General features: G+C 52.4%; 10 protein-coding genes across 10 annotated transcripts; 4 read left to right on the top strand and 6 right to left on the bottom strand.

Annotated features, from left to right (window-relative positions):
* Nucleotides 1-417: 417 nt before the first annotated feature.
* NCU07146 (hypothetical protein) lies at nucleotides 418-3651 on the bottom strand (the record flags this gene model as incomplete). The annotated part of the gene is made up of 1 exon (XM_952278.1): nucleotides 418-3651. One exon carries the CDS (start codon nucleotides 3649-3651, stop codon nucleotides 418-420), a length of 3234 nt encoding a protein of 1077 aa, XP_957371.1.
* Nucleotides 3652-4074: 423 nt separating this feature from the next.
* Nucleotides 4075-4996, bottom strand: NCU07147 (hypothetical protein). Its single transcript, XM_952279.2, has 3 exons — nucleotides 4922-4996; nucleotides 4277-4866; nucleotides 4075-4216 (listed from the first exon to the last, which is right to left on the bottom strand). Exon 2 carries the CDS (start codon nucleotides 4862-4864, stop codon nucleotides 4517-4519), a length of 348 nt encoding a protein of 115 aa, XP_957372.2. The 5' UTR covers nucleotides 4865-4866; nucleotides 4922-4996; the 3' UTR covers nucleotides 4075-4216; nucleotides 4277-4516.
* Nucleotides 4997-5319: 323 nt separating this feature from the next.
* On the top strand, nucleotides 5320-7412 carry NCU07148 (hypothetical protein; the record flags this gene model as incomplete). The annotated part of the gene is made up of 6 exons (XM_952280.1): nucleotides 5320-5411; nucleotides 5506-5614; nucleotides 5810-6116; nucleotides 6764-6951; nucleotides 7031-7083; nucleotides 7262-7412. The coding sequence occupies 6 exons, from the start codon at nucleotides 5320-5322 to the stop codon at nucleotides 7410-7412; spliced, it is 900 nt and encodes a 299-aa protein (XP_957373.1).
* A 596-nt stretch (nucleotides 7413-8008) lies between these two features.
* Nucleotides 8009-9845, bottom strand: NCU07149 (hypothetical protein; the record flags this gene model as incomplete). The annotated part of the gene is made up of 2 exons (XM_952281.3): nucleotides 8009-9295; nucleotides 9480-9845. 2 exons carry the CDS (start codon nucleotides 9843-9845, stop codon nucleotides 8009-8011), a joined length of 1653 nt encoding a protein of 550 aa, XP_957374.3.
* Nucleotides 9846-11083: 1238 nt separating this feature from the next.
* NCU07150 (hypothetical protein) lies at nucleotides 11084-12892 on the bottom strand (the record flags this gene model as incomplete). The annotated part of the gene is made up of 2 exons (XM_952282.1): nucleotides 11084-12579; nucleotides 12685-12892. The coding sequence occupies 2 exons, from the start codon at nucleotides 12890-12892 to the stop codon at nucleotides 11084-11086; spliced, it is 1704 nt and encodes a 567-aa protein (XP_957375.1).
* A 1037-nt stretch (nucleotides 12893-13929) lies between these two features.
* Nucleotides 13930-14609, bottom strand: NCU07151 (hypothetical protein; the record flags this gene model as incomplete). The annotated part of the gene is made up of 2 exons (XM_952283.1): nucleotides 13930-13956; nucleotides 14070-14609. The coding sequence occupies 2 exons, from the start codon at nucleotides 14607-14609 to the stop codon at nucleotides 13930-13932; spliced, it is 567 nt and encodes a 188-aa protein (XP_957376.1).
* Nucleotides 14610-15265: 656 nt separating this feature from the next.
* On the top strand, nucleotides 15266-16085 carry NCU07152 (hypothetical protein; the record flags this gene model as incomplete). Its single annotated transcript, XM_952284.1, has 3 exons — nucleotides 15266-15571; nucleotides 15741-15816; nucleotides 15883-16085. The coding sequence occupies 3 exons, from the start codon at nucleotides 15266-15268 to the stop codon at nucleotides 16083-16085; spliced, it is 585 nt and encodes a 194-aa protein (XP_957377.1).
* Nucleotides 16086-16647: 562 nt separating this feature from the next.
* On the top strand, nucleotides 16648-17640 carry NCU17053 (hypothetical protein). Its single transcript, XM_011396561.1, has 2 exons — nucleotides 16648-16947; nucleotides 17031-17640. The coding sequence occupies exons 1-2, from the start codon at nucleotides 16817-16819 to the stop codon at nucleotides 17380-17382; spliced, it is 483 nt and encodes a 160-aa protein (XP_011394863.1). The 5' UTR covers nucleotides 16648-16816; the 3' UTR covers nucleotides 17383-17640.
* Nucleotides 17641-17919: 279 nt separating this feature from the next.
* NCU07153 (glutamate carboxypeptidase) lies at nucleotides 17920-19783 on the top strand. The gene has a single exon (XM_952285.3). The coding sequence runs from the start codon at nucleotides 17979-17981 to the stop codon at nucleotides 19578-19580; it is 1602 nt and encodes a 533-aa protein (XP_957378.2). The 5' UTR covers nucleotides 17920-17978; the 3' UTR covers nucleotides 19581-19783.
* NCU07154 (yippee family protein) lies at nucleotides 19583-22030 on the bottom strand. Its single transcript, XM_952286.2, has one exon. It carries the CDS (start codon nucleotides 21188-21190, stop codon nucleotides 20222-20224), a length of 969 nt encoding a protein of 322 aa, XP_957379.1. The 5' UTR covers nucleotides 21191-22030; the 3' UTR covers nucleotides 19583-20221.
* Between the last annotated feature and the right edge of the window lie 181 nt (nucleotides 22031-22211).

Raw genomic sequence — 22211 nt, 5'->3', positions numbered from 1 at the left:
TCATGTGGTACGGTGCGGTGTTGGATAGATGCTATTACGGTCATGTCTTGCAAGCTACCTACCTCTAGGAAGATGATAGCAAACGTGTGTCATTCCACAGCAAGGCCAAGCTGCCCCGAGGTGAGAGGGGTAAAACTAGGTACCTACCTCTAGATAGGTAGCAACGTTTTGACAAGATCCGGCAGCAAAATCATATCAAGTGATTATCATCCAAAGTGAGTAAAATTGGCAGCATACAAAAACCATTCTGACATGGACAGAATGTTCTTCCTGTTGACGTGAAGGCTGTAGAACGAAGACAAAAGATGAGAAACAATCTGTGCCCAGGGGCATTCATATTTGAGAGGTTATAGTCACAGTCACACGAGTCAGAAGCACAAGAGTAGCAGACGATGTTGAGCAGTCCAAACCATTCAATTAATCATTCCACTCATAGTAATCTACATCGTCCGTGGGGATGTTGAACCCTGTTTTACGCTTCGATGTCGTGCCGCTCACATCCAGATGCAGACACGGCGGCATGTCTTGGTTGTCCACAGCGCATTTGACGTACTTCTTGCATCTCGAGGACGGTCCATATCCGGAGCGAACCAAGTTGTAGAAACAGAAAAAGCCTTGATGACCGGAACGTATAAAGTCATGCCAGTGAGCGCGAGCTTGATGGTCGTTCCAAAGGATGCTCAGATGGCCCATTAGCTCTGCAAGAGTGATTTCGTTGTAGTTCCACTTGGCACCTATGTCCTTCAAATCATCCAAGATTTGCTGGACGACAACGGCAGCGTTGTCGGGCGCACCACGGCCTTCGAGTCTGTCGGGCGAAGCCTCCCTGGGTCTCTTGCGGGATGCAGAAAGCAGCGAATCCACTGGTGTGGCGGGCAGCGCTACCTGTGCGGCCTCGAGTGACTTTCTGACAAGATCATCAAGCGTGGCGGTAAAGTCTCGAGCACAATTGTATTGAGTCTCGAGCTTGGACACCTTCTCTCTGGCTTGTTCAAGCTCTATAGTGACCTTGGATAGCTCAGCCTTGGACTTGAAGCTGGCTGTCTCGGCAGCTTTGGTCCTGTCCGTGGATCTTGTTACACTGTCGGTGAGCTCTTTGACTTGCTTCCGGAGTTCTGCAGCCTCTCCGGTCTGTAGCTGAGCTGCTGCTTGTGCATCAGTTAGGTCTCTTTTGACATCATTGAGCTCTGTTTTGACATCATTGAGCTCTCTAGTGGTTGATATCTTCTCGCTCAAAACATCGTCATTCTTTTTCTCCCATTGGTTGTTGAGAGTCTTGAGCGCGCTGTTCTGTCCGGAAAGTGTGTCAAATTTGGTCTGCAATTTTTCATTGCTCTGCTGGTAAACGTCGAGTGAACCTTGGAGTCTCTGCTTCTCGCCAACCAAGGTGGAATTGGCTTCGCAGAGGGACTTGTTCTCAGTCTCGAGGCTGGCAACTCGTTGTTTCAAGCCCGTGTTCTCGTTTTTGAGAACGTCGACTTGGGCCTCCAGGCCCTCAGTCTTGGTCTTGGCCGCGGTGTTGTCGGTTTGCAGCCGCGCTTTCTCCTCTTCGAACCTCTTTGTGAGTTCATTGACGGCGGAAAGACCTTGCTGCAAGGAGTCAGTGAGTTGGTTAGTACCTTCGAGGTGGCTAACCTGTCCCTGAAGGCGAGTAATCTCTCCTTGTAGCGTGGTCTTTTCGACGGAGAGAGCCTTGATTTGGCCCTTGAGATGGATCTTGCTTTCACCCAGCGTCAAGTTTTGGCCTTGCGAGAAGGCCAGCTGCTCTAGAAGTTTTTGTTTTTGCTTGAGGAGGGTCCTATCTTGATCGCGAAGCTTGATCTGATCTCGAAGGAGTGTTTCGATTTGACTGTCCAGCCGGCCGGCCCTTTTGTGCAGGGCTTCTTTGTCATCGGACAGAGTCTTGTTGTGACGCTCCAACAAGTCAATCTGTTTCTGGAGGGCTTCCTTGTCGTCGGATAGACTCTTCTTTTGACCATCAAGCTCTTTCACATGCGCTTGCAGTGACGAACACTGACGCTCGAGTTCGGTCTTGCGTTGCTCGAGGGTTTTGTTTTCACCCTCGATGATGGCAAGCCGTGCCTGCGCCTTTGTCAGTTGGTCAGACAAGAGCGTCTTCTGTCCTTCCGATTCTTTCAATGCCTGGACTTTGGCCTCAAGAGAAGAGGCAAGCGCTTGCTTCTCTCTTTCCACCAGTTCAAGACTCCTGGCTTGGTCAGAGTTGCTTTCCTCCAACGTGGTCTTACCCAGTTCGAGAGCCGTGTTTCGACTCTCTAGATCAATGACCCGTTGCTCCAGGTGACTGGTTTTCTCCAGGAGTCGGATATTGTCTTCCCAGAGACGAACGGATCCGTTACTTTGCCGCATGGCTTGATCGAGTCTTGCGGAAATGATCCGAGTCTGATGGGAGGCAAAGGTCTGCGCACCGTTTGTGATCCACGCCTCGATGCTTCTGAGGTCAGGCACTCGGTTGGCAAGGGCGGCGAGCCCGTTTCCCAAGCCAATGTTGAAATTGTCCTTTGCGTGGTCAATTGTCTCGAGACTCTCGGCTAGGAAGGTGGTCTTGGTAGCTTCGAGCACCTTTTCTTGCCCCGTCTTGAGCTTGTCAAAGTCACTCTGTGCCTGCCTGAGTGCCTTTGCTTGTTCAGTCTTGAGCTTGTCAAAGTCACTCCGTTCCTGTTTGAGTGCCTTTTCTTTTTCGGCTTGAAGCTGGTCAAATGCCTCCTGTGCTTGTTTGAGCGCTTTTTCTCGAGCATCTAGCTGGTCAGTAGTAGCCCTTGCTTGCCTCTTTAGCTCACCATCAGTCTTGGTCTGTTCCTCGACTTTTTTTTGGAACTCGTCTCGCTCGCGGTGGAAGCACTGTTCTTTTGTTTTCAGCTCTTTCTTCTGACTGTCCAGCTCTTGCTTCAGCGTCTGGAGCTCTTGCATCCTAGTTTCTGCGTCCGCTTCCAGCCCTATGGCCGTTCGCTCTCGCTGGTCTAATATGCAATCTCGGGTCTTCTCTTCGGATTGTACTCGAGCGTTCCGTTCCTTGTAGAGTTCATCGAGATTCTGTTCCTTTTTTGCGTACGAAGCTTCGAGTTCGGCCTGCTTGTTTTTGAACGAGGCTTCCAGTTCTTCTGTACGTTTGGCAAGCTTGTCCTCCTTGTCTTTCAATGAGGCTTCCGATGTTTCTTTGCGTTTAGCAAAGTCCTCATTTCTTTCCTTGTATGATTCTTCCAGCTTGGCTTTACGTTTGATGACAGTGTCATACATATTCTGCTTGATCTTGTCGAGTTCTTTTTGGTAGAGCTCTTTCTCTACCTGTAGCTTTGTCTCGTATTGGGCTTTGTGAGTAGCAGCCTGATTGGCAGCTCGTCTCTCAATCTCGGTGTTCTCGGCCAGTCGGTTCTGGTCAAGAAGCTTTGCGGCCTCTTTGAGGTCCTTCTGGTAGTGGCCATGTTCACCATGCACATATTCAAAGACTCTTTGGTAGGCCTTGATGTCTTTGGCGGTGACAAGCTTGTCGATCAGCTGGGGTAGGAGCTCGTTTCTCTTTTCGCAGCCTTTGAGGAGCTCCGCGCACTTGGCCGTGTTGGCCGTGTATTGCGACTGCATGGTCAGCTCGGTCGGGACTGTCGAGTCCGCTGGTTGTGAATGCTGTATATCCATTGTCGATAGTCGTCGATGCAGATCGTGTGTTGGGACAAAAAGACAGAGGTATCGAGTCGAAAGTCAACAAAGATGGGCATACCCCGCCGAGAGAGAGGGAAGTTGCGACTGGATATCACCACAACAACGCCAAGAGACCTACCAGAAAGACCCAAGAAGACAGGACAGTGCAGTCGTTGCTCGCTATTGTCATGACGTAAAGCACTGGGGCTTTTGCTTGTGCTTCGTGTTCGTAGGGTCCGCAATACTGGGCTGGCATCACAAGTTGACTACTACCGTCCCTGCCCTGTGTTCTAACGCCCGAACGATGACTTTGACAATTGTCTCGAGACGGACTACAGACACAGTGAACCAATACGCAAGCTACTGGATATCGTACAAAGCAATCAGGCACAGATACAAGGTGAAGAACCAGTTGCATTTGTCTGAATAAGAGCATGTACATTGATAAAACTGTTGCTAGCTGATCTGGATCAAAGGCATCCCAGTCTTTCCCCAACGCAAAGCCATTCCAACTTGAGCATGTTCCTTTTTTGTGTACACATCGCCATGTTCTGAGTTGGTTCTGGAAGAAGAGCTTTGTTAGCCAATGCAGTCCAAGGGGTATCGGGTTTCATGTTGTTACCAAAGGCCTGTGTCACCGGTACTATATGCGGTTACATTCCTCCATGTACTGCTCGACTACTTCTGAACACCATGGATTGTTTCAATCGTCCGTCAGGTCAATCTCGACCTTTCCGTCCTCCAAGCGGCAGAGTTTCGAGGCAACCAGAAGAAGGGTCGGGTCCATCAGTTCTGGTTTGATGCCGCGTGTGTTCTCTGGGTCCGGTTTGATACGGCAATCCGTATCCTCAAGACCATGGGACTAAAACTCCAGCGGTAACTCGAAAGAGTCAGAGAGATCCTCAACTTGTCCTGGAAAGCGCCACATGTTCTCCCACTCCTTGGCCAAACGTACCACGTTCTGCTTCAGGGCGATGGAATCGTCCCCTTCCTCCTTGCAGCGAGGGGAATCAATCCCCGTGCTCTTCTTCGTCTCGTTCAAGTTTGCCGACAGTAGGTAAAAGTGCTGTTTGACTTTGTCAAAAGCGAACGTGGAAACGAACTCGCTCAGTACGTTTTCCCGGCAAACGTCATACGCCTCTTCCATCCTCTTGTAGGCGTAGTCAAACATTGGTTGAACTCGCTCCACTACATGCTGTTGCAGGGGCATTGCTGGAAGATGTAGCGCGGTCAGTGCTTTGCTTCTATACCGATTGGAGCGACGTACCTAGTGCTTGTTTTGGAGATCAGTGCCTCGATCGTCTTCTGGTAGGGCGTGGAACGATGCCCTCGTACATGTTGTGCGATATGATATGTGTAAATGGCGTTGTAGGGTCGACACGCTCATTGTTCGGTATCTGAACTCAAAGACCGCAAAAGGTCAAAGTGCTTTGCCGTTGTGTTGAAGTCCATTGGGGTTCTGTGATCGGAACCTATTCCTTGTGTCGCATCGTTTTTGCCGATGGTCCGTGTCCTCTATTTCTTGGTCAAGCCGACTTGTAATAGCTTCGTGGTATCGGTCTGGACCTGAGAAAAGATCGTTAGTCATATCTGCAATGTGTTTTGGCGTGATTGTCACGAAAAACAGGGTTTAACTGCCGGGTAGAAGGACTGGGGAAGGTGGGCATGGCGATCTTACGCGAGTTCGCTGTGGTCTTCAAAGGCCGTCAACAGAGGGACTCTGGAGGAAATGTCGCGCATTGGCCGTTGACAGCGCCGTAAAGCGAATGAATAGTGGCAGAAAGTGTCTGTAGATGGCTTCGGGTGACGTTCCAGAGACATCAGCAAGAGTCGTGTACCCACGTAGTATAGGAATTCTTTTGGTGCAAACCCCGTATTAGAACGCAGGGTGACCATTGCTCGCCGGATGATTTCGGTCAATTCGCACAAAGTCCTGCTCAAGGACGCCCGCGTCAGCCTTGTAAGTGAAACTGGAAGCGAGAGATCTGATTGGTCAATCTGGCACTCAGGCCCCTGAAGTAAACATGGATGCCCCATAGAGTACCCCTGAAAGCCAAGCCCCTGAAAGCCACAGCCGTCAGCGCATGCAACCTAGCTGTTTGCATACAGCATTTTCACGCAAGTGACCGTACACTCATTGCCAAAATGCTTGTAGGGCCTGTGGGTCTGGGTGCAGTTGTCCGAGGCCATACCTACATCGATCATGCAGCAAAACTCCAACGGATTTGTCCTGCTAAAGCAAACAAACTCAAAGTTTCAAGTTCCGCTGGAGATTCCACGGGCCAGGCTGGGCTTCGAGGCCGCAGAGATCGTGTCCTCGTTGCTGGCTTCGCAAGCGACATGTCGCACTGGGCAAGGAGGCCTGCCCTTCGTTGAATCGAATGTGCGTCAGAAATCAAGCGTTGGTGTTCCATTACGATCATGTTTGTGCTGTATCGAAAGATCTGTCGGTTTGGACGATTGTACGTCGAATCGAGGTTGCAACGAAGCCGAGGATTGTAGTCCTAGTGTCAGTCGTCGAAGCCGTGACCATGCAGAGGAGGGACTGACAAGAAGGAATAGTGAAAGCCAAAGATTTTGGCATACTTCGATGGAGCGCCCTGCTTTGCGTGGGGTATCTGATCGTACGTACTAGCGGCCTCAAAGTCGGTTGGTGATGGCGGTTGTTGAGAAGGTGGTGAATTGAGTCGAAACACGGAAACTTTGTCACGGCTCTTCAGTCGCGTCGAATGTGGCAGATTTGGAAGACTAGAGGCGACGTGATGATCTGGACTTTGGCGACAAGAGACCTGGGCGGTTTGGAAATCGAAGAACGCTGTTGCGAAATTCCAGTAGCGGACAACGGACTGCAGTGATTCCTTGCCAGCCGGCCCACTTTTCTAGCTTGGCCCCGCGCCAGCCGAGACAGGAAGTCGAGGCGGCCAGGCCTTCGCCGCGTTCTTCAGTTCAGTGCCTTGCCAACCCGTGTTTGTCAGCCTCGAGGGTATCACTGCGACTCGACGAAAGCTCAAGGCTACACTCCCATCCCCCAAGGATGGTCCTCACAATCTACAAACACCACAAGCAAGCTCACCATCTCGGTCACGACATCGCTGACCAGATGTCACAGCTTCATACCCCCCAAAGCTCATACCTGGACACCATAGCCGACGCGACCCCGACGCCTACAAGTTGCCCGCTGTTGTGGCCGAGTCCGACAGGCGTATTGGCAAAGCCAAGATACAAGAGTTTGGGCAAGATACTCGGTACTTGACGATCCATATCAGCTACGCCGCCACGCTCCGATGTTTTCCAAATGTGAGTCGGCGTCTACTTCGCCCGTGGTTCGCGATTTGAACTGGCGAAAAGGCTTTAGCGACGCCTCGAAACACTACAGCAGACTGCCGGGCAAAGAGTGGTTGAGGACAAGGAGGTGTATCTGTGGAAGAGGTACATATCATATATGCCAAGATCCCCAGTCGGGTATTGAGACCATTGACCACTTGACCTTGCAATGTGCTGACACGATGGCTTTGAGCCGTAGAGCGACGCCGACGTGACGAAGCAATACCGACCGCAGAGGGCCGTAGAGTGTGGCGAATCGAGAAGATACCTAGCAAACGTAAAGATTGGAGGGCAAAGAGACACACACGTTGGGTCACAAGAAGCGACTCTCGGTCGAAAAAGAGGATTACAAGGAGAGGAAAGCGGGGGGAGGCGAGAGGGCTTTATACCTCCAGACATCCGGTCAACGCAACTCCCTGCGTTCCAAGTCATGAGTTTCGTACTTGCATACCGATATGCCGTCTCGTTACAGTTGGATCTGCAGCCTATACACTGGATACCTGCACCCAGCCCAAATGCACGTCTCTGGCTGGATATCCGGTTCTAGAAGCATTGACGCTCTACAGATTGGTCCATATACACCGAAGCCGTTCGTCCCTGTCAATTTACGCACGAGTCTTCGACTTCAAACTTGCCGCAAAATCCTCGCACGATTCAACGAACCGACCCGATCCCAAACAAATAGTCAGTCCTTGGGCAATCAGTTGGCACTGGCGGACGGCAAGGAGCAAATTAAAGAGCTGGAAGCCCAAGGGGCATGAGGGCCGACGTATCACGTTTTCATGGGGGATATCTGGGCAAATAGTGGGAATGTATTGGAAATAAGACAGGTTGAAAGAAATAGCTTGACAGATGCCATGATCTCCTGCAATTGCAGCGACTTGAGAAAACCGTTTAGCTTCCACCTCTATGTCCCCTTCCATGACATGATCTTGGCATCCCCCACAACGGCCATCAATCACCATACTTCAGCCCACACCATCTTACCACTTCTGCCTCTGACAAGTTTGCGACGGAGATATTTCATCCCCTACTCCTTCTTTCTGGGATATACCCCAAGGTACTCCCTTTCCTCCTCCGGTACATAATCCCAATTTCGATACATTTGAGACAGGTTTCGCCACTCAAAACCCTCCGGTACGATTCTCTTCACTTCGTCCATTGCCGCCACGCGCAACAGGATGCCTTGTACGCCACAGTCTTGGTTGAAGTCATTGGGCTGTCTGGGGTCAGCGTGGTGGTCGGCTTGTGCAAACCAATCCTCATACTCCTCCTCCGTCATGGCTCGGATGTAGGTCCCGTCGCTGAGCTCATCAAATCCCGTCATCTCTGTCTTGACCTCCCGATACAAGTTCATTGATCGAGGCGGTTTATCCCCAACATCGAGCATGTGCGTGAGCCACACCAGATCCCATTCCTCATCAACCTCGTTTGCAGTCATATTTGTTAACTCATAATGCCACTCCGCCACATACAAATGATCCGGGTCATCAGGGCGCTCATTGATGTTTCTTGTCCCCCATTTTTCCTTAGCCTTCCCTTCAATATCCTCCAAAAACTTCTTTGCCACGCCCTCAAATCCTGACGCCTCTTCTTTGGATTGCCGGCTTTGAGCTTCCCAGTACTGGGTCCTGTCCGGGCCTGCGCCCAGCTTCTCATACCCTTCGTAATCGCCTATGGCGATCAGGGCCCTCGCGCACCGAAACTTGGTTCTTTCCGTCGGTCTCCGCCGCGCCATGGCCAAGTACGTGCTTTGCTCGGCATGGTCCGGAACCCACATGATCGTCGGCATGTCTTCCTCGGGCGTATTTTCTTTTAGCCATGATAGATCGTTGTGCATGACAAAGCGTGCGTGGATAAATGGCATGAGGTTGATGCCCAGCTGTTTCTGGACTGCCAGTTGCTCTGGAGATGCCCACCACTTGGCAAAGAAGACCGAGTGGTAGATGCCACGCACGATGCACTGCAACTCGCCAGGAATGACGACACCAGGCCGCCGGAGACGCGAGTACCGCTCTTTGTTGCTGGACCAAGCGGCCATGAGGATGAGGAAGTTCTTGTCGGCTATGGAAGCGGCGTAGGGCGGGAGATCTAGCGGAAGGGGGGCGTACAAGAGCTGGAGGGTCTCTTCGGAGACGGGGATCTGGGAGGGGCGGAGGGCGTTCTTGTCGAGGGAAAGGTTGCGGTCCTCGGTTATGTCGAAGATCGGGGCCGGGATGGTATGAGGGTTGAAGAGGTTGCCGGCGGGCATGGGGTAGTTGACAAGAGTTTGACGGGTGCATGTGTTTCCCCATGAGGAAAGCACCCGGTCTGGGATCTTCTGTCCGGATCTTGAGGGCGTAGTCGTCCATGATGGAGTAACGGACTGGTTGGCGCATGATGGACTCGTAAATGGCTTTGCTCCCTGGTGCAGAGCTATCGCGGGCTTCCTCTGCTATGGCCAGCTCGGGCAAAAGATCGAGCTCATCGTACAAAGCAGTATAGCCGGCTATCGCACACACACGTCCGACTTGATACCGAATGCCTGGCCGGGTCTCTCCATACCAGGCGAGAAGCTGCCGGAGTGTTTGCTCGCTGGGCAGATCAGGGTGCCAAAAGCAGTATGGAAATTCTTCCTCCTTCGCCATCTGCGGGACTTTGCTGCTCATGATGGCGCGCGCGTTGAGCGCTCGGGTGATGGAAGGGAGCTCTGGAGCACCGTGCAACCCAGTGGCGAAGCCGGGGTGGTGTCGAATACCGCGTATCAGACACCATTGGGTGACTTTGGAGGACAGACTGTGGGGAATGTTTTGACCGTTGAATGCAGCTTTGTTGTCGGTGCCGTCGTCAACTGGCCACTCCATGAGGCACGCACGAGAGCCTGCCATGACAGTATCACGGCCTTGAAGGAGAACTCGGATGAATGCCAAAGATGTTGGGGAATAAAGGGACAAAAGTTGTGAAAGGAGTATGAGAGAACTAAGCAGGTTTTATAGGTCTAGACTACATGGGCAAAATCAGACTGGAGGGTCGTACCCGACGCCACTGCAGGGGTCAGACACACCGAAGAGAGTCATCGGGATTGATCAAGAGTGGAGCATCTTCTGCAGATATCTTGACGCGATGTTGGTTCGGTTGGTCGGTTTCGCTAGCCCAGTTCAACGCCGGCAGTGTAGGGTAACGCTGAAGCAAGTCGGTCTCGTATCTCCCGTCTTCTTTGAAGACAGACGACTTGTTCGGTAGGGGCAGGACTGAGAGGGAGCCATCGGGTGGCCTGACCATGTTGATGTGACGCCAGTGAGGCTAATCACTCGACGCTTCTGTCTGGGCACGCTGCGTCCCTATGTATATATCTGTTGCGTGTCGCTATTTCTTGCTGCCTCCTGTGACTGATGAAGGCTCGGCGAGCGCCCTGGGCAGCGGTGTCGGTATATCCCTCGATGTCGGAATGGGTCGCCGTCTGCCGCCAGTGATCAATGACATGGAGGGCTAGGCGAACGCCTTCGATTGTGGTCTCTGTCATGGAGCCGTCTTGTATTCTCGTTCGTAGTCTCGTTCGTGGTCTCGTTCGTGGTCTCGTTTGTAGTCTCGGTCGTAGTCTCGTTCGTGGTCTCGGTTTTCCTATCGCTCGTGCGCTCGTTCGCGGCCTTAATGGCGGTCTCGATGATATTCCGATCGCTCGCGGTCACAGGACCCATATGTACCGAACTGGTGTCTGGAAAGCATGTTAGCGGACGTTTCATTGAAATTGACGACTTGGTTTTGCGAGTTCGGTTGATGAAGTACGACATCGGGCTTGGATTTGTTGTACACGTCAATTGAAAGCGATGAAATGTAAAAAAAAAAAAAAAAAGAGAAACTACCAAAAGTGGCGGGTTCGCTGCTAAGTGGAAACCCAAGCGAAAGCAATTCAGAGCACGAGCTTCGATATCACAAAAAAGGAAAGTGCGATGTTTGCACGCGACAAGGCTGGATGAACGAATCATGGCATCACGGGGCCAATCACACGTAAAGACACTAGGAACGCACTTTCAAGTGACAGGCATCAAATATCCGTGATCAATGTCTAGGTATCAAAATTTTCTATGAGCTAAAGAGCCCTCGGCGTGTCCTAAACTTCCTTGAGTCAATCATGTTCACGTTTAACGTGAACATCAATCGTGGATGCAGAGTTTTGAGCCTCGAAGGCCATTTCTCTGTCCTCTGCCTCTCGGGCGTTTCTTCTCTTCTGAGCTTGGCGACCCAGCTTGGCCACCCGACTCTCCCGATTTCGAAGCTCCCCCTCGGCCTTGATTACCGCGCGGAGAGCCTGGTCTTCGAGAGAGTCGCCAACTGGCCCGTTGTCTGGCCGTTGGTGCTTGAACACCCATGCTGCGTATTCGATGGCGTAGTCGGCCTCGGGATCGCAGCGACGGAGGAGATTCGGTGCCTTGTCCTGGGTGGTGACGAAGCTGAGAAACGACCAATCGGTACTAGGGACGAAGTTCTGTGTTTCTTCGTTCCACACATACTGCACCAAGTTGGAAGTGTTGGACACGATGGTGGGAGGTGGGAAGGACTCGGGCTTCACAGGCGCCGGTGGTGCTTCGGCACCAGGCTCCTCTTTGACAAGGAACTCGACGCTTTTGACTAGCCGACGGGCTTGAGCTTCCAGATACCACAATCTGGTAAGTCGGTCCACATTCGTGGTAGGGATCCAACCAGTCGCAACATCCCATTTTCCGTCGAGATACGCGTCGATGGTCTCAGACAAGGACTCGTATTTGTTGTATACAGGGTCCCGAGAATGAGAGTGAGAGCAGCCGACATTACGACATGTATGTGTCGTCGGGTCAAACTTCTTCATCTCGTCCATTTTCTCCACAGAGTCAACCATACGCATGGCGTACTCTGGAGTCCATGGATAGTGGCCCCTTGTATCCCAGGATGACTTGTTGAGTTCCTCGAAAGTATTGATGTGCTCCGCATAGTGCCGGTAAGTTTGGAAAAGACCAGGCCAGGTCATGCCATTGGTTGCGAAGAAGGGCCTGTTGGCCCTTTTCACAAAGCATACGTCGAGAAGCCTCTCGATGTACTCCTGGATCACCTTGGGGTCCAACTGTGTTCCTGGAGCAAACTTGGGCTTCACGGGGCAATTCCAGTCAACGAGGTGGTCGTCTGTGTTGCACAATGGACAACCATACACGAGACCCGTTTGGGGGTCTGGAATGATACACTGGGCCACTGTGTGCCCCTTCCTGCCGCACTTTTTGTTGCCGCAGACAACATCTGGAACCGAGACGGAGGGAGCTTTGGCAACCTCAGCGGCCGGTTGATCGTCGTAGTCGATGGCGATTGGCTCTTCCTGGTCATGGATGGTGCCCCCAACTTCGTTGCGATGTTGTTCAACAAAGAACTGTGGGACAAGCTCAATTCTCACATTGGCAACCGGGGTGTTGTGTTCCATGGCGAGCTTCTCGATTTGGTTGACCAAGGCAAGCAACGACTCACGGTCGGTTGTTGTTTTGGCCAGGTAAGCGTTAGGCTTGAGGAAGCTGTCTTGGCGCGCCATCCAGTTGAAGCAGTGAGGAGAGCTTGGGTCCTGGTTGAGGCGCTCCAGGAAGTCTGGCTCCCTTCCCCTTCCTCTGGTGAGCTTGTAGTAGATGTCATTGTCGGAGATCAGAGGAAAGAGCTTTCCTTGCCCGTCATGATTCGGCCTGATGGCTGGCAAGTCTAACATGGACTTACCAACCCCTTGTGTGCTTTGTTGGGCCTCAAGCAAACGACGTATCCGTTGTTGATCCAAGTTTGAAAAGGCCTTTTGAGCGCCTCCGGTGTTGCGCTTCCATTGGTGGTCTCTCCGGTCCCGCACTGGGGCAGGTCCGGCTGGGGGAGATCTCGATCTCGAGGATCTTCCACGTTGGTTGGGAGTTTGGTCTGAGGGTTTGTCTGACATTTTGGCAACTGTATCGCAGGCCAGTCAGTGAAACCGTATGGAGGAAGGGGTAGAGGAGAAAAGAGGCGCGACGGTCAATGGCAGCAAAGGGACTGAGTGACGAGAGGGGGGGGGGGTCCATACCGTGGTTGTGTGTTGTGTTTTGGAGAGGGAAAAAGTTCTCAAGAATTGCAAAATTTGGGAATGAGAAAGAACTGGAACGGTGCGTGACTGCGTGCTGCCAGGGCTTGGCAAAGAACCTGCACTGCGTGTGAATTGCAGTTCGGGTGGGAAAGAAGCTGGCGGGGCGGCAGGTACGCGGCTTCCCTACATGTGTACAGCGGCAGGAAAAAGAAATTGGGATGGATCTCCTCTCAGGCCGACGAAACGCTTCGTACTCAGAAGACAAAATTGACGAACAGACTTCCATTTCATGATATAGACTGGACGTAGCGTTTTTTCCCATAGACAAAGCGCATTGTTGGATGAAACTAAAGAGAACGGAACGTCCAAAGAAGCAATTGACATGTTCAAGGGGACTATGTAGGTCAAGTCAAACGTTTGCAAGGCACCTCGATGGAATCAGCAGAGGCCGCATATGCATGGAGAACAGCATCACAAAAGGATTATCACATTGCTCGTATATCAGACAAGAGGAAACAAATGTGACAGTAACCTCGAAGTGTAGAGAACCTAAGTTTACTTGTATTCCTAAACTGCTTCGGCAATCGGCGCTGTCAAACATTATGGGAAAGCCTACCCGCACCCCAACCGTTCCTAGGCGCACCCTCCCCCACCCAGAAAAATGGGGCGGTTCAGCTGATGTCACCTGACATTGTAATCTCCGCTTTTACCCGCAAAGTTTCATCTTTTTAATATCCGCAATATCGCTATACCTTAGTTATTTCTTCTCTTAAGTAGACTATATTATTAATGGATTTAGAGCCTTCAACTTTATAGAAATATTATGAGATTTGAGTTATACGTGTGTGACCCAGCTACGAATGCCTGTTACCAAACATCAAAAACATGGAAATTTACCGCTAAAACCAGATAATTTACATGTCGGCTGACATGGGGTGCGCCTAGGAACGGTTGGGGTGCGGGTAGGGTTTCCCAACATTATGTGCGATATACCCGCACCAGCACAATCAGTTTCGTGAGCCACTACGCCCGTCAAATAGGTCCCGTGGGTTACATGTAGCAAGTGACTGAGCCCCAGATCATCTGGGTGAAGAGGGGCAATGAAGTGCGGGTCTTCCTGATATCCCTGACTTGAAGGATGTCCATCTGGCTTTGCGTTGGGCCCAAGCATGCGGCGAAGGTAAACTTGGAAAAAGGGATTGTTCCACATGCTGCGCCTGTAGGGATCGCTGAAGATCAGTGTCTCAAACGAGCAGGTCGTGTCCTCAGGAAAGATCGCCTTGATCTGTTCCACGGCTGGTCGGACATTGCCCTGCAGGATGGCTCGAAGCACACCGCGTTCGTTGTCGGGTACATCGTGCTTCTGCTCGGCCTCGTCGGCAAACTGAAGCACCTTACAGCGCCCACCCTGACTGAAGAAGCCGAGTAAATGTCTGATTGTAGCAATCAGGCAAGTAATGCCTGAGTTACCGGGACCGGCAAGCTTGGAATCGGGCCAGTGCACGGTCAGGAAGTCGCGGAACTCTTGGAGACCGAGGTCTTGGAGTGGGGAATCGGAGGTTCGATCGGGCATATCGACGTCGTTGTCGGACATCTTGGTGATGTTCGTGTCTTCGCTGGATACCTATGTATAGACGATCGTGAGAAATGAAAGATGGTTGTGTACGGACAGAGAATTGTGGAAGGATGTCTAGCAGAAGAAGAGAAAGTGGAAGGAAAGCTACCTCTACTTGGACTCGATGACGGAATTACAACGGTTCCAAAACTGCCCCTGTGTACCGTTGTGTGGAAGTAGAAATCCAACAAGTGAAGGGACCTGGGGCACGGACCTTTCATCCAACAGGCGAGAAAGGAAAGTGCGAGCGGCAATTGTCGTTGGCCGCGGCAAGGCTGCTACCTCTGCCTAGAGGCACCTACTGAACTCCCCTTCACTTGGCTTCCATTCACTTGCCGTTGATATACCCCGCTGAGTGCTGTTTGTATTCAGCTCCATCACTCCACGATCTACCTGTTTGTTTCTCTAGAGGTACAATTTCCATTCCTTTCCACTTCAGGTTTTACTCCAAAAGCAACCCCTACATCTTCCCTTACTCTTACATCCACGAGCAAGGAGCTTCCACCACTATTGGACCCTATCGACTTGGCCTTCGCAATACCCTTATCCCGCCAAAAGCTTTTTCTTTTTTTTCCCGTCACGGTCTCACGAAAACGATCAACTTTATCAGCATCCGATCAAGACAATCCATCAAGATGACATCACGTTTCTCCCCGGGCTCTTGGAACCTTACTAGCGACGACATCAAGAGACGCATTGAGTCATGCTGTCACGACATGCAGCGCGACCTGATTGCGCGCGACCAGCTTCACATGCACTACGCGGAGGCCAGAGAGGACGCTCTCGAACTACTGTACGAAATCGGCTGCCTTCCAGAAGAGGTGACCCCAAACCTTATGTCGCTTTTCATTGACATGGAGGCCTACTCAAGCTATTATCCTGGTCAGATCTTCCCTTTGCTTGACTTGGCCGGAGAGGAAATGAGAAAAGGGTTGAGGGCTGTACGTGACGGAGATCCTACCCACAAAATAGCGGCAGAGTATACGGTCTTCTACAGGACACGGAGAGAGAGAGCGCAAAGACATGGTTGAGAATTTGTGTAGGTCACGTCCAACGCGCGCGAGAAGTTGGGGCAGTATGACTTGCTAACATTCACCCATGATGCTACAGGCCAAATCTGATAGGAGGGAAACTGACCGCGAGGAGGAAAAGGTGGTTGATGTGTTGAAGCGGAAGCTGGAGGCAGGTGTGTTGGAAGCTGAGATTGATAAATGGGGGTTAGCAGCTGGTCACGTCTCGAATGAAACTTCAGATTCGAGCCTCTGGGCATTTTCTTTCTTTTGCATCAGTCAGTCCTTGAGGAAGGTTGATCGCGTCATGCTATTTCTCCAAACACTTTGGCAGAACTGTGCTACGCAGACACTCGACAAGTGCACCACTTTTACAACACCAAAAAACTTCAAACTTGATGACAACTGTAAATTTACCGGCGTTTCTCCGTGGACGAAAGCCTGAAAACGTTTATTCCAAAAACTAAACGGGTAAATGACGAGTGTCTGTTGCCCAAAGAAACGCCAAGACCTTTTCATCGCCGAGTATGGCAACAGAGGCTGTGCTGCTTCATACTGACAGGACGAAAAAACCGAGTGACGAAAAAAAACTTGAACGGAATGAAAATCAAGGAGTTGGCCGTGTTTTCAAAGTCACAAGGAAGTCACCGATGGAAGCTAGTGATTGTCTTGATGGGACAGGTGCGGCATCTTTGCGGAGGAGCGCTTCATCCATGTATTGCTGACTCATCAACTTGATAGCCGTAAACACAAAAGGAGTCAAATTTGGGCACCGGGCGTTGTACATGTTTGGTGACAGTTGATTGTTGAAGAAAAACTTACTTCATCAACCATAAGATGGAAGATGACCACTCATTGTCTTCCATCTGTACTAAAACTCACAGGCTCCCCGTTTATCTCGCCAGGCGTGGGAATACTAGTGGTTGCCTGGATTGCAGGTGGTTACCTAGTAGTGCAGGTGGCTGTCAACTGACGGCGGCACCTGCCAGCTCTTTCCTTCGTAAGCTCCTTTCTTCGTGCCAATCTCAAAACTAGACCCGCCGTCCCGTCCGTTTGTCTTTGGTTTCCTTGACCTCTTTCCCTCCCCCGAAACACTTCATTTCTCCCCGCCTCCTCTCAACCATACACACGAGTCACCAAGCTCTCACCAAAGTCTCTCGGCAAAGTGTGCCATCAATGCCTCGTGACGAAATGGAAGAGCCTGGCCCTTTGGGTTCCAAACAACCAGGCGGCAATCACCTACCGTATCGGACTCACAAGGACCCCGCTGTGAAGGACAAGGCAAATGGCGACTCTCCGTTTCCAAAGTACTAATCTTCCATCCTTCCTGTACTTCGGTTGTCAAGATGATCTTCTTGCAGGCCCCTATGCTGACTGTCTCGTGAACCAGAGCCTCCAATAATGAGCGCTGTCGCTCCGTGTCACCGCCGAGATCCAGGTCACCAAGGCCCGAGACAGATGTCAAGCGTACCGAGCCAGAAACCCCCAAGAAAGACACCGGCATTGCCAAAGAGGGCGACAAAATCACGGACGATGCAACCCCTTCGACGTCCGACCAGCCTCAGACTTCTTCCGGCTACAAACACCCTTGGTCCACTCCTCCCGGATATCGATCTGTTTCCATGGACGATGTGAGTCCACGAAAAAGGGAAAGGCTACGACGGATCTATGAGGAGAATAATTGGGAAACAGTCATGCGACAAAAACGGTCGGAAAGATTTCCAGATTGGTTGTATGAGTAGAAAGGGATGTTTGGGGGTGATTCCAATGGGTTGGAGGATGAAGCTCTCAAGTCGTCGCTTGAAACTCGTAGGGAAGGATCGAGAGACATCGTGGACTAGGGAAGGATAGGAGAAGTAGCTAGCTCCCAGCATGGATCGAACTCGTTGCTCGCCACACTAGTGTCTTGCCGTTCGATCGACGGATGGACTACGTGTGTATGTAGCGGGTTTGAGCGAAGGCCAGGATCTTTTCCATTGAATCAGTTCCCACAAATTGGCCATGTTCTCGTCTTTCATATTGTCACCTTCGTTCTCTGCGGCATACATGATACCTTCCTGCTCATCAGGTCAATTCCCTTACCTCAAATGGAGGTACTTCCCGACCGTCTCCCACGTCATGTCTCTTATCGCACATCACCTTATCACCACCCAATCAAACGACCCACCAGACCCTGCCAAGGACGGGACGCTAGACTTGCCGACAGTAAGCGCAGAGAGCGGGGAACGCCCACGAGGGACCCCTCTTTTTTTGTTAGTGAAAGTCCACTGAAGGTCTCCCGATATTGCCAGCCCGTTGCCCTGCGACCACAGCAGTCTCTTCGCCGTCATCCGCGACAATGCCCCGCACGCTGGGTTGGCGACCTTCCCGATTGATCCAGGTCCGCCGTCCTATCGCCGCCATCACTCGTCCGACAAAACCATTCTTCTCCCCGCCGGCTTCTGTCTCCCCTTTCTCCCTCACCAAAACATACCTGACCGAGTCGATCCGCGCCCACCAAGCTCGCAAAATGGCTCCCCAACTCGACAGCTACTTCCAAAAGGTGGACTCCCTGTCGGACCACTTCATCGACCGCCTGCGCCAGGCCGTCGCCATCCCCTCCATCTCGTCCGAGGCTGCCCGCCGTCCCGATGTCGTCCGCATGGGCCAGTGGCTCGCCGATGAGCTGACCAAGCTGGGCGCCACCGTCGAGCTCCGTCCTCTCGGCAAGCAGGAGGGCACCGATCTCGACCTCCCTCCCGTCGTCCTTGCCCGCTACGGCAACGACAAGAACAAGCGCACCATCCTCGTCTACGGCCACTACGACGTCCAGCCCGCCGAGAAGAGCGACGGCTGGGACACGGAGCCCTTTGACCTGACCGTCAAGGAGGACGGGCGCATGTGCGGCCGTGGTGCCACCGACGACAAGGGCCCCGTCCTGGGCTGGCTCAACGCCATTGAGGCTCACAAGGCCGCCGGCATCGACTTCCCCGTCAACCTCCTCATGTGCTTCGAGGGTATGGAGGAGTACGGCTCGGACGGTCTCGAGGAGCTCGTCATGGCTGAGGGCAAAAAGTACTTTGCCGATGCCGACGCCGTTTGCATCAGCGACAACTACTGGCTCGGCACCGAGCGTCCCTGCCTGACCTACGGTCTCCGTGGCTGCAACTACTACAGTGTCGAGGTTTCCGGCCCCGGTGCCGATCTTCACTCTGGTGTCTTTGGCGGTACCGCCCAGGAGCCCATGACCGACCTCGTCCGCATCCTTGCCTCGCTTGTCGACACCGACGGCAAGATCCAGATCAAGGGCATCGCCGAGCAGGTCGCCCCTGTGACCCCTGAGGAGGATGGTTTGTACGACGACATTGCCTTCACCATGGAGACCCTCCACGAGTCACTCGGCAGCAAGACCACCATCTTTGAGGACAAGAAGAAGACCCTTATGGCCCGCTGGCGCTTCCCTTCCCTGTCCATCCACGGTGTCGAGGGTGCCTTTTCCAACCCTGGAGCCAAGACCGTCATCCCCGCCAAGGTCATCGGCAAGTTCTCGATCCGCACCGTGCCCGACATGGAGATTGAGAAGACCAACCAGTGCGTGTACGATCACGTCAACGAGGTGTTCAAGAAGCTCGGCTCCAAGAACACCATGAAGGTGTATGCCCAGCACTGCGGCAAGTGGTGGAAGGCCAGCCCCAACCACTGGAACTTTGCCGCTGCTGCCAAGGCTACCGAGCGTGTCTGGGGCATGAAGCCCGATTTCACTCGCGAGGGTGGTTCCATTCCCATCACCCTGACTTTCGAGGAGGCTACTGGCAAGAACGTTCTTTTGCTGCCCATGGGTAGCTCCACCGACGGTGCTCACTCCATCAATGAGAAGCTTGACAAGAAGAACTACATTGAGGGCATCAAGCTCTTGGGTGCCTATCTGCACTACGTTGCTGAGGAGCCCATGAACGCTTAAGCGGGAGTGGTTGCTGTTGGGAGGAGTAGCAGCATGGAGTGCGGCGTCATGCTAGGACGGTCAGGACACATTTCGTGTCGGTGGATGATGTTGGAAAGTAGTCAATTAGTTCAGTTCGAAATACCCATTATGTGATACCAGTTCCACACCGGTTCGAACACCTTGCGCTAATGCCCTAGACCGATTATGCCCTTATACCGTATGCCCATTCGTGCCCCAGCGCTGAGTAAAAAGAAAAAAGCCAGTGAACCAAGAAAATGGAAAACCCATATCAACGATGTAGGTGAAGTAGACCTTCCAAATAACCTCAAAACGCCCCGTTCTAGGTACTCCCGTAGTTCTGGAGATCCGATTATGAAAGCATCAGTCACTGCCAGACCACCATACCAGCCATGAAGCGTCCAAATGAAGTACCCAAAAGACTCGCTCTGGCTAGGAACACACGCTCCATTCGTCAAGCCAAGGTCCAAATGATGATCTGATGACCATTTGACATCCATGCAAACGCTCGCCACTATGCCGGATTTTCGAGCACGATGCTCAGTATCCAGCTCAGCTCCATGAGACTACCTCTAGTAATGGCAGCCCATACTCCCACAGTCTCCGACCAAAGCAAACAACTCCGGCTGACAGGTCATCCATCACGACCAAAAAAGCCCTCCCCTAGGCGGCTTCATGTTGGTCAGCTTCCCCTTGCGCCGCTTAGCCACGGTCTCGGCATCCCAGACTCCAGCAAAGATGTCATCGCATTCAGAGTCGTTGTCCGAGTCAAAGATGACCGCAGTTGGCGACACGGGTTCCTGCTCTTCACCTCGCACCGCCGCCTCCTCCGCAGCTGCTTCCTTTTGCTTCCGTTTTCCACTCGCCCCCTTGACCAACCCCCGCCTTCCATTCTTCCCCATGTCACCGACGACACCCTCCTGTTCGTCCTTGGGCGAATCCTCCCAACTCCGAAACGTGACGACCCTCGCGCACTCCAAGATGAATTTCCCGACTTTATACTTCTGCGAACTCTCCTTTGCATCCACGTACTTCCACCCCAGCTTGGTCCCGCACACGGCGCAGGTGATGTCAGCGACGGTGTGCTGGCCCGTTACCAGGCGGCGGATTTCGGGGGCTTCTGTAAAGATGTTGGGCAGTTCCGTCGTCCTGGTGGCAGCAGATGACGGGAGATGGATGAGTGAAGAAAAGAAGCCAAAAGACGGATGGGGACCTGGGGCCTGGGAAGGTGTGGGTGAGACGAGATAGGCCCGGCCGTGGCGACCGTGGAAGCCTTTGCTGATGATTTGAGAAGTGAAGGCGATGTCGGACGCGCAGTGGGCGCAGCGAAGGATGTCGGGTTGGATGGGGGAGAGACGGGTAGAAGTTGGCTGAATCGGGGTGTAATCGGATGAAAAGGCGGTGGTGAATGAATCAGGAGAACTGGAAAGCGATGGGAGGCCATCGGACTCGGTGTCATCCAGGCGGTGATCGTATGTCTGAGTGAGTGTGGTGGACGGCCTGCGTCGACGAAAGGGCAAGCTAAAACTCGGGAGGAGGTAGATGGGTTTGATTGGGCCACTATCGGCCGAAGCCGCCGGGCTGCTGGTGGTGTACAAGTTGAAAACCATGGTGTCGTTGGCCGGTGCTGTGATACATGTACGGTATTCGAAATCTCCAAAGGCGAATTTGAGATAACTCGACAGCAGCGAACTGAAGATCACCAAGCCGAATAGCGAAAGAACTGAACTCTTGAACAGACTCGAGCAAACAAAGGAATCAAAACTCAAACGACAAACTACGACGCGGGAGCGATCGACATATGATATGCCTACTTACCTTTTTAAAGCCGGGCATGTCCTAGGTAGGTGTCAGGTTGGAGGGGAGGGGGGAAGGTGGTCATCCGGGCGTGTCATGCCTCGCACCTCCTTTGACACTCTGACCTTCTTCTCGACCCAATCCTCGGACCATGTCACGATTCATGAACCGTTGGCATTGAATGGTCTGTCGGTCGACTTGTCCATGTCAAGCCTTTCCCGCCTGAATCTGTTTGAAAGTCCATGTTTGCTGGATCGACGGGTATGCACAAAGACCCAATGCAAATCCCCAAAGTGAAAGTGCCCGACATCATATTTGTGTCCGGTTCAGTCGGAGAGTTACACGTCTTGAAGGATCACCGAAGCCCCCCGCCCTCGGTCGAGGGAAACATGTCCTCCTTATCGATAGGCCCAGGTTGATCCCTCCGAGGAGGGGGGGTCCAGAGTGTTTCAAGGGGGGAGTCTCTTATTGTCTGTTCGTTGACTTGGCGCCGAGGGCTCGTTTTGCGGTCGGTTTTGCGTTGCGTACTGATGAAATGGAGTACACTGTTTGTCGTACATCCAAGCACTCGGCTCTCGAGGACTTGGCCTGTCGTACAGAAAAGAAAAGAAAACAAAACAAAGGCATTTCGAGATTGCGATGACACAGCAAGCGAGAACTACGGCCGTTTCGGGTGGGAAAACATCCAAGTTGGAAGAGCACAGGCCAAGACAGGGAAAACAACAAGGAAGTGAGAAAGTCCAATGCCCGGCTCAGCCAAGACTTGCAGTCAGCGAGCCAAGCGACCACGTGATGGCACAAAAAGGCAGAACTGGGCAGATTACCCCATTGTTT

This window comes from Neurospora crassa, linkage group V, assembly GCF_000182925.2.
Source record: "Neurospora crassa OR74A linkage group V, whole genome shotgun sequence".
NCBI lineage: Eukaryota > Fungi > Ascomycota > Sordariomycetes > Sordariales > Sordariaceae > Neurospora > Neurospora crassa.
This window is presented reverse-complemented; position numbering and strand designations above follow the sequence as displayed.

Bases quoted from the DNA above. Each gene is read 5' to 3' on its own strand.
- NCU07147 (XM_952279.2), bottom strand. From the start codon at position 4,864: ATGCCCCTGCAACAGCATGTAGTGGAGCGAGTTCAACCAATGTTTGAC.
- NCU17053 (XM_011396561.1), top strand. From the start codon at position 16,817: ATGCCTCGTGACGAAATGGAAGAGCCTGGCCCTTTGGGTTCCAAACAA. The intron at 16,948-17,030 runs GTACTAATCTTC...CTCGTGAACCAG, and splicing joins GGCGACTCTCCGTTTCCAAA to AGCCTCCAATAATGAGCGCT.
- NCU07153 (XM_952285.3), top strand. From the start codon at position 17,979: ATGCCCCGCACGCTGGGTTGGCGACCTTCCCGATTGATCCAGGTCCGC.
- NCU07154 (XM_952286.2), bottom strand. From the start codon at position 21,190: ATGGTTTTCAACTTGTACACCACCAGCAGCCCGGCGGCTTCGGCCGAT.